We start from the raw sequence: 10,000 nt of genomic DNA, 5'->3' as shown, positions 1-10,000 counted from the left end.
TCACCACACGTCAGCTATCAATTGGGAATTTGACCAGGACACCGGGGTTAACACACCTACTCTTATGATAAGTGCCATGGGATTTTGAAAAACCCAGTGTCGTCAAAAAGGCGATTTTCCTCTGTTTTAGGCATATATATATTTCCACACTATGAGGTTGGAATAAAGCTGTGAAATTGTTAAAACGACGGTAATGCCATTTTAAGTTAAGCGTGTAAGAGCTGTTTGAAAGGTAAGCCTGTTTTGGTGGGATAGAGTTTTGGCCAGTCTGGTGACATCACCGGGCAGAACATTTGCTAATAGACCAATAAGAAAGACAGTTCCAAACCTCACTGCCAATAACAGCACATTTTCAGCATTCCCCTCCCCACTCAGACCAGTCCCAGAAAAGTCCTAACAAAATTCTTGCTTGAGAAATTGCTCTTTGCTATTTTTATTTATTTCGTACCATTTCTATTGAAAACAATCACAGTAAGGCACTTAGTTGTTACCCAGAAATGATTTGATAAGGAGATTAAAAACAGTGGCGTTGGTGGGGCTACCCGAGTGGCGCAGCGGTCTAAGGCACTGCATCGCAGTGCTAGAGGCGTCACTACCGACCCAGGTTCATTCCGGGAGTCACATAGGACGGCGCACAATTGGCCCAGCGTCGTCCTAGTTAGGGGAGTGTTTGGCCTGTGGGGCTTTCCTTGGCTCATCGCGCTCTAGTGACTCCTTGTGGCGGGCTGGGTTCCTGCAGGCTGACTGCGGTCGCCAGTTGAACGATGTTTCCTCCAACACATTGGTGCGGCTGGCTTCCGGGTTAAGCTGGTGGGTGTTAAGGAGCGTGATTAAGCGGGTCATGTTTCTGATGACGTATGACTCCACCTTCGCCTCTCTCTTTCAAGCCCGTTAGGGAGTTGCAGCAATGAGACAAGATCAAAAATTGGGGTAAAATATATATTTTTTAAATAAACAGAGGCATTGGACCTTTAACGACCAGAGAGAGTCGGGACACCCTTTGAACAGCACCCTACGCAATGCAATGTGCCCTTCACTGCCCATTGGCATCTCCTAAGACCAGAGGCAAGAGTGCCCCCTACTGGCCCTCCAACACCACTTCCAGGAGCATCTGGTCGCCCATCCAGGACCAACCCTGCTGCAAGCCAGCAGTGGGATGCAGGGTGGTATGCTGCTGGCTATGATTCTGGGCTTGCTAAGGTGAGAGAAATTAATTTAGTTCTGACTCTAAGCCTTCACTCCTGATTGTGTTAATTGCAGGCGTTGGCAGGGTGTGTGCGCGTGTGTGTCCTGGGTGATGAAGCAGTCAGAGGTGCAAATGAAGTGCCAAGACAAGACCTGAGACCAGCTACGGAATGAGAACGGCATGAGACCTGAACAGAGATGACATCCAAAAGACAAGAGATAGCGAGCAAGAGAGAGAGAGAGAAAGAGACAGAGAAAGATCGAGAGGGAGGGAGAGAGAGATAGCGACAAAGAGAAAGGGTGAAGGAGACAGGAAAAGAGAGAGCGAGAGAGAGAGACGGAGTAACAGAGATTGTAAAAAAAAGAAATCACAAACACGTGTTCAGGGATTATCCCACAGGCAAGAGGGAGATGGGGAAGAACGGCTAGGGATGAGGAGAGAATATTTTTTATTCTATTTAACTAGGCAAGTCAGTTAAGAACAAATTCTTATCTACAACGACGGCCTACACCGGCCAAACCAGGACAACGCTGGGCCAATTGTGCGCCGCTCTATGGGACTCCCAATCACGGGCGGTTGTGATACAGCCTGGATTCGAACCAGGGTGTCTGTATTGACACCTCTTGCACTGAGATGCAGTGCCTTAGACCACTGCGCCACTCAGGAGCCCCCATACATAAGAATGGAGTAGAGGGGTCGTTTTGGATGAAAGGGGGAGAGATGGATGGAGGAAGGGTAGGGAAAGAGAGATTAGAGAGTGGGTAAAGGGAGGTGGAGAGCAGGGAAGAAGGTACCAACAGACATTGAGCAGAGTCCCTCTCCTCCCCCTCTCTAAACCCCATTGATTGATCAGAGGGCTTAAGTGTCCGTCGAGTGACATATAGCCAAACGATAGCCAATCAAAAAGCAATCTGCCACGGCAAAACACGGCCATCCATCAGACACAAGACCCCTGACCTCTAACCCATAGCCCTCTAGTCTCCTTCCAAACAGTCGGTCTTCCCTGATGGAGAAACCTGAGAAGAGGTCTGGAGAGAGGAAAGATATATTAGAAGAAAACAGAAGTGAATAGATCAGCACATTCTCCTCAGTCTGTGTACAGTCTGATTCAGGCCTCAGGGGACAATTTGGACCGTTTGAAACATTCACACTTTAAATAAGTGCACTGAACACTCATTAGAGTATTTAGTCTCTCTCTCTCTCACACACACACAGATGAGCAGCCTCCTCTCACAACATCGCCCACACACACCCCACTGAGCAGCATCTGCACTACTTACCAAAGCCCTACTCTGTGTGTGTGTGCATGTGACTGTAGACCTGTAGCCTCTGGTTCCACTGGCTTTCATGTCACTGACCGGATTTCTTTCATTTACCTAATGATCTAGTTAATTAGCCATTGTGGGGAAGAGTACCCATGCCAAAATAAAACAACAAAGATTTGGAAATAATCCGCCTCGGGGTGTGTGCTTGTATATAGGAAATCTGTGTTTTGATGAGATATTCCACAGAGTGATTGGCTTGGCTCCTTCTAAAGCTTCTACTCAGTCAGACCAACAGAAGCTGCAGCAACACCCCCTAAACCCCTGGTACTCCCAACACTCCCAACACTACCTATACTTCTGGTACTCCCAACACTACCAACACTACCTATACTTCTGGTACCCCCCAACACCCCCTAAACCCCTGGTACTCCCAACACTACCAACACTACCTATACTTCTGGTACCCCCCAACACCCCCTAAACCCCTGGTACTCCCAACACTCCCAACACTACCTATACTTCTGGTACCCCCCAACACCCCTAAACCCTGGTACTCCCAACACTCCCAACACTACCTATACTTCTGGTACTCCCAACACTACCAACACTACCTATACTTCTGGTACTCCCAACACTCCCAACACTACCTATACTTCTGGTACTCCCAACACTCCCAACACTACCTATACTTCTGGTACTCCCAACACTCCCAACACTACCTATACTTCTGGTACTCCCAACACTCCAACACTACCTATACTTCTGGTACTCCCAACACTCCCAACACTACCTATACTTCTGGTACTCCAACACTACCTATACTTCTGGTACCCCCTAACACCCCTAAGCCCCTGGCACTCCCAACACTACCAACACTACCAACACTCCCAACACTACCAACACTCCCAACACTACCTATACTGCTGGTACCCCATAACATCCCAACACCCCCAACACTACCAACACTTCCTATACTTCTGGTACCCCACAACATCCCAACACCTCCTACACCCCTGGCATTCCCAACATTACCAACACTACCAACACTTCCTATACTTCTGGTACCCCCCAACACTCCCAACACTACCTATACTTCTGGTACCCCTCAACACTCCCAACACTACCTATACTTCTGGCACTCCCAACACTCCCAACACTACCTATACTTATGCTACCCCCCAACACCCCCTAAACCCCTGGTACTCCCAACACTCCCAACACTACCTATACTTCTGGTACCCCCCAACACCCCCTAAACCCCTGGTACTCCCAACACTCCCAACACTACCTATACTTCTGGTACCCCCCAACACCCCCTAAACCCCTGGTACTCCCAACACTCCCAACACTACCTATACTTCTGGTACTCCCAACACTACCTATACTTCTGGTACCCCCCAACACCCCCTAAACCCCTGGTACTCCCAACACTCCCAACACTACCTATACTTCTGGTACCCCCCAACACCCCCTAAACCCCTGGTACTCCCAACATTACCAACACTACCTATACTTCTGGTACCCCCCAACACCCCCTAAACCCCTGGCACTCCCAACACTCCCAACACTACCTATACTTCTGCTACCCCCCAACACCCCCTAAACCCCTGGTACTCCCAACACTCCCAACACTACCTATACTTCTGGTACTCCCAACACTCCCAACACTACCTATACTTCTGGTACCCCCCAACACCCCCTAAACCCCTGGCACTCCCAACACTCCCAACACTACCTATACTTCTGCTACCCCCCAACACCCCCTAAACCCCTGGTACTCCCAACACTCCCAACACTACCTATACTTCTGGTACTCCCAACACTCCCAACACTACCTATACTTCTGGTACCCCCCAACACCCCCTAAACCCCTGGTACTCCCAACACTCCCAACACTACCTATACTTTCTGCTACCCCCCAACACCCCCTAAACCCCTGGCACTCCCAACACTCCCAACACTACCTATACTTCTGGTACTCCCAACACTCCCAACACTACCTATACTTCTGGTACCCCCCCAACACCCCCTAAACCCCTGGTACTCCCAACACTACCAACCACTACCTATACTTCTGGTACCCCCCAACACCCCCTAAACCCCTGGCACTCCCAACACTCCCAACAATACCTATACTTCTGGTACCCCCCAACACCCCCTAAACCCCTGGCACTCCCAACACTCCCAACACTACCTATACTTCTGGTACCCCCCAACACCCCCTACACCCCCTGGTACTCCCAACACTACCAACACTACCTATACTTCTGGTACCCCCCAACACCCCCCTACACCCCTGGTACTCCCAACACTCCCAACACTACCTATACTTCTGGTACCCCCCAACACCCCCTAAACCCCCTGGTACTCCCAACACTCCCAACACTACCTATACTTCTGGTACCCCCCAACACCCCCTTCGCCCCTGGCACTCCCAACACTACCAACACTACCAACACTCCCAACACTACCAACACTCCCAACACTACCTATACTGCTGGTACCCCATAACATCCCAACACCCCCAACACTACCAACACTTCCTATACTTCTGGTACCCCACAACATCCCAACACCTCCTACACCCCTGGCATTCCCAACATTACCAACACTACCAACACTTCCTATACTTCTGGTACCCCCCAACACTCCCAACACTACCTATACTTCTGGTACCCCTCAACACTCCCAACACTACCTATACTTCTGGTACCCCACAACATCCCAACACCCCCTACACCCCTGGCATTCCCAACACTCCCAACACTTCCTATACTCCTGGTACCCCCCAACATCCCAACACCCCCTACACCCCTGGAATTCCCAACACTCCCAACATTCCCAACACTACCAACACTTGCTATACTTCTGGTACCCCCCAACACTCCCAACACTACCTATACTTCTGGTACCCCACAACATCCCAACACCCCTTATAACCCCAACACCCCCTACACCCCCCAACATCCCTCATACCCCCAACATCCCAACACCCCTTATACCCCCAACACCCCCTTCACCCCCAACATCCCTGATACCCACAACATCCCAACACCCCTTATACCCACAACACCCCCTACATCCCCAACATCCCTCATACCCACAACATCCCAACACCCCCTACACCCCCCAACATCCCAACACCCCCAACATCCCAACACCCCTTCTACCCCCAACATCTAGCCACACTACACAAAAAGTACATTTCTCCTCCTCCAGTCATTGAGAACAAACTGAGCAATCTCAAACGCGCCCTGTCGAGAAAAAAAGAAAAAAACGGAATTCAAGCCTCTGCTCGCCCCGTAACCAGAATACTGCAGGCTTATCGACAAAAATGTCACAAAAGAGATCGACATACGTAGGGCAATAAAACACTAAATTGATTTCGTTTTCGATTTCCCCAAGAACACACAGTAGGCAAATTCTCACCCCTTTAGGCACTCTGTTAAATCTACCCATCTCTATAGCCAGAGGGAGGGGCCAGATCTGACCCTAGTTTTTTTGTTAGGTCCAGGCGGACATATGGTTCAGGGGTGTATTTCTCTTTGATGAGAGTGTACTTTCTAAGTTTAGGTTTAAACCAAACATCAACTGCCCATTTTTCCTCGTGGATCAGGAAAAGCTTGTCCTTGATTTGGTTAACACCACATGGTAATTTGTTACTGATTATAAACTGGGTGGTTCGAGCCCTGAATGGTGACTGGCTGAAAGCCGTGGAATATGAGACCGTATACCACGGGTTTGACAAAACATGTATTTTTACTGTTCTAATTACGTTGGTAAGCAGTTTATAATAGCAATAAGGCACTTTGGGGGTTTGAGTATCTGTGGGATACGTCCGGCCTAAGAACAGCCCTTACCCATGGTATATTGGCCATATACTGTGCCAGCTTTAATATATACTGAAAATCAGTTTCACCAAAAAATAGATAAAAATTGTATAGCCCACAGATTGTTATTAGTAAGGTCCCAGTCTAACACTTTTTGTTGTTGTTGTGATTCTGTGTTCTGGCATATTTATCAGTCTGTTCCATGTCCCCTTTTTTTGCCTAACCACACGTGGTTCCCAAACCCATATCCCCACAGATGGCCAGGTACTCCCGAACGGCAGTAGTAGTCTATCTGACAGTTATAAAGAAATCCATGACGATGTCGGGAACATGGCGCCAGCATATCTCTATCTAGGCCTAGGCTTGTCTCCTTGAATTGGGGGAAGAGGCGCGACAGGGCCTCTTCCCCCTTGGGTGGTTGAAAAGATGTGGGATGGGCCCTCAAATCCTCAAAAAGTTCACTGCTTGATGTGGCAACTGCACCGCCCTCGATTGGATGGCGCTACAGAGGGTGGTGCGGATAGCCCAGTATAACACTGCGGCCGAGCTCCCTGCCATCCAGGACCTTTATATCAGGCGGTGTGAAAGGAAGGCCCACCCAAGCCATGTGCGCTCTGCTTCTGCATGCCAAGCAGTACCGGAGCAACACATCTGTAACCAACAGCCTCCTGAACAGCTTCTATCCCCAAGCCATAAGACTGCTAAATAGCACACTCTCTCTACATCTCTCTCTGTCTGTCTGTCTGTCTGTCTGTCTGTCTGTCTGTCTGTCTGTCTGTCTGTCTGTCTGTCTGTCTGTCTGTCTGTCTGTCTGTCTGTCTGTCTGTCTGTCTGTCTGTCTGTCTGTCTGTCTGTAGGTTAATGCCTGAAGGTGTGCTTGCAAATCACGCTGAGACATTGGGAGGAGAGGGAGGCTGGAGGAGGAGAGGGGACAGAGAGATGAGGCTGGGAGGACAAGATAATGAGGTTTCCATAGGAGGCTGCTGGCTGCAGCTCTGAATGCTTGGCAGAGTCACACTCTAATGCTCTCTCTCTCTCTCTCACACACACACACACACACACACACACACACACACACACACACACACACACACACACACACACACACACACACACACACACACACACACACACACACACACACATCATATATGCTGCTGCTACTCTGTCACCTATACATATCTACCCCTACCACTCCAGTATTGTAAATATGGTATTGGAACTGACCCTGGAACTGACCCTGTATATAACTTACTACCTTTCTCGTGTTCTTCTTATTTCAATTTTTATTGTGTTTTTGTTTTACTTTACTTTATTTTATAGTACTACGGATATTGTTTACTGCATTGCTGGGAAAGAGCTTGCAAGAAATGCAGTTCACTGTACTTGGGCACGTGACAATTAAACTTGCAACAACATCAATAAAGAGCTAATGGTGTGGAGGAGGCAGAGAGGGGGGGTGGGAGAGAGGCAGAGAGGGGGGGGTGGGAGAGAGGCAGGGAGGGGGGGGTGGGAGAGAGGCAGGGAGGGGGGGTGGGAGAGAGGCAGGGAGGGGGGGGGTGGGAGAGAGGCAGGGAGGGGGGGTGGGAGAGAGGCAGGGAGGGAGGGAGACAAAGTATTTGTCAGGGGGAGGCAACATCTGCATGGCTGAAGAGATCACAGAGTTGTGTGTGTTATATTGTTGTGTGGGTGGTGCGGTGTGCGTTACCTTTTTGAAGAGTCGTCCGGAGTCCTCGCTGACCTGGGCGAAGCGCGGTATGATGTTGTTGAGGTAGAGGTCAGAGAGGGTAGCGTGGTCTCGACTCTCCCTCTTCACCTGAGTCAACAACAGGTTCCAGCAGTTGACTGGAGACAGCACACTCTGCTCCTTCCTGCACGGACAGGCACACCACAAGCTGCATCAGTATTCAAAGTGTTCGGCACTTGTATACCAGGGCCTTACTCATCAAAAAACAATATGATTTCATTATCACTCCTCTCAATGAAACCGCCAAAGATAGAAGGAAAAAAAACATACAAATGTGGAAAAGAGAGAGAGAGACCGACAGAGAGAGAGAGAGAGAGAGAGAGAGAGAGAGAGACAGAGAGAGAGAGAGAGAGAGAGAGAGAGAGAGAGACAGAGAGATAGAGAGATAGAGAGAGAGAGAGAGAGAGAGAGAGAGAGAGAAGAGAGAGAGAGAGAGAGAGATATAGAGAGAGAGATAGAGAGATAGAGAGAGAGAGAGAGAGAGACAGAGAGAGAGACAGAGAGAGAGAGATAGAGAGAGAGACAGAGAGAGAGAGAGAGAGAGAGAGAGAGAGAGAGAGACAGACAGACAGACAGACAGACAGACAGACAGACAGACAGACAGACAGACAGACAGACAGACAGACAGACAGACAGACAGACAGACAGACAGACAGACAGACAGACAGACAGACAGACAGACAGACAGACAGACAGACAGACAGACAGACAGACAGACAGACAGACAGACTTTATTCAAATATGGCTTAAAAGGCTGAGGCCTGAGGCTTACTTCGGAGTTAGACTGGTCAGAGCAGCATGCCACTCTGCTACAGAATAAAAATACATCCATGCTTAGTCACATCCCCTGAAGCAACAGAGACATTGACCCTCCACTTGGGGCCCCAGGGCTCAGCAGCTTGGGGCCCCAGGGCTCAGCAGCATACCCCACGGTAAACTCAACGTAAACCCAAGTACATCAACCATGCATACACACACCACACAGAAGGGCTCACACCCCCAGACACCCATCTCCTCAGCTGCCCCCTCTGGTATTCCTGAGACCTTCCCTTCAGCAACCCAAAGCTTAGAAACACATTCCCACTTCTTGTGTGTGTGTGTGTGTGTGTGTGTGTGTGTGTGTGTGTGTGTGTGTGTGTGTGTGTGTGTGTGTGTGTGTGTGTGTGTGTGTGTGTGTGTGTGTGTGTGTGTGTCAGTGAGGGCAGTGGGTTTACTGGGGGGGGGGTTCAGCTGAGATGTGGCCGTCCGGGTGGGACACACAGCCCGAGACAGTTGGACACGTGTGTGTCCGTGTGTGTGTGTGTCTGGGAGGGGGGGTGCACTGCCAGAAACCGTTGTGTGTGTCTCCAATGTTCCTGTGCTAGAGGGAAGCCTTCTCAGAAAGCCCATCCCAGTCATGCTGAGAGGGAATACGAGATAAACATTCAGACAAAGTATAAGGTAGAGTATCATCGTTACACATTCTATACAGTCCCACTGGCATGAGATGTGGCCAAACGCCAACTCTAAAAGTCTAATAGACTTCACTGGCTGCACTGTGAAACTCCACACACACTCCTATGTGTGTGTGGGTGCGCATGTGTGTGTGTGTGTGTGTGGTGCGCGTGCCCAGATAAATGGAGATTGTAGAGCAGTTTTTTAAGTGTGTGTAGAGCAGGACTCTCCAACCTTTTCTACCATGAAAGATACTTAAAAAATATATATATATCATGTCAAGCTACTTATTTCTTTTTTTTTTATAGCACATTCTTCTCTTCTCTACCCTGCAACTCTTCCCTGGGTCCTTGGTGTACAAGAGATGTGTTTTCTGTCAATATACCTGGTCAAATATTGGTTCATAAACAACTTCAAGGGGGCCCCATAAAATTATATTCAGTTTTCTCGGTTTTATTTTTCCAGGTTTTTGTTATTTTCCTTTCGTTTTTTATTCTCAATTATTCATAGAGAAACGACAAAAATGGATGTTCTGAAT

At 49.0% G+C, this 10,000-nt stretch overlaps 1 protein-coding gene across 4 annotated transcripts in view; it reads right to left on the bottom strand.

The window, feature by feature from the left end:
* The window catches only part of LOC106582832 (SLIT-ROBO Rho GTPase-activating protein 2), a 135,703-nt gene that overhangs the window by 33,359 nt on the left and 92,344 nt on the right, over nucleotides 1-10,000 (bottom strand). For all 4 annotated transcript variants that reach the window (XM_014166320.3, XM_014166321.3, XM_014166323.3 and 1 more), the window contains one exon: nucleotides 7,990-8,152. In XM_014166320.3, the coding sequence (XP_014021795.1) occupies nucleotides 7,990-8,152 (163 nt within the window). The remainder of the gene's footprint in view (nucleotides 1-7,989; nucleotides 8,153-10,000) is intronic.

The sequence above is a fragment of the Salmo salar genome, chromosome 22, assembly GCF_965601325.2.
Source record: "Salmo salar chromosome 22, fSalSal1, whole genome shotgun sequence".
NCBI lineage: Eukaryota > Metazoa > Chordata > Actinopteri > Salmoniformes > Salmonidae > Salmo > Salmo salar.
Note: the sequence above shows the minus strand (reverse complement) of the source record. Positions and strands in the feature narration are given on the sequence as shown.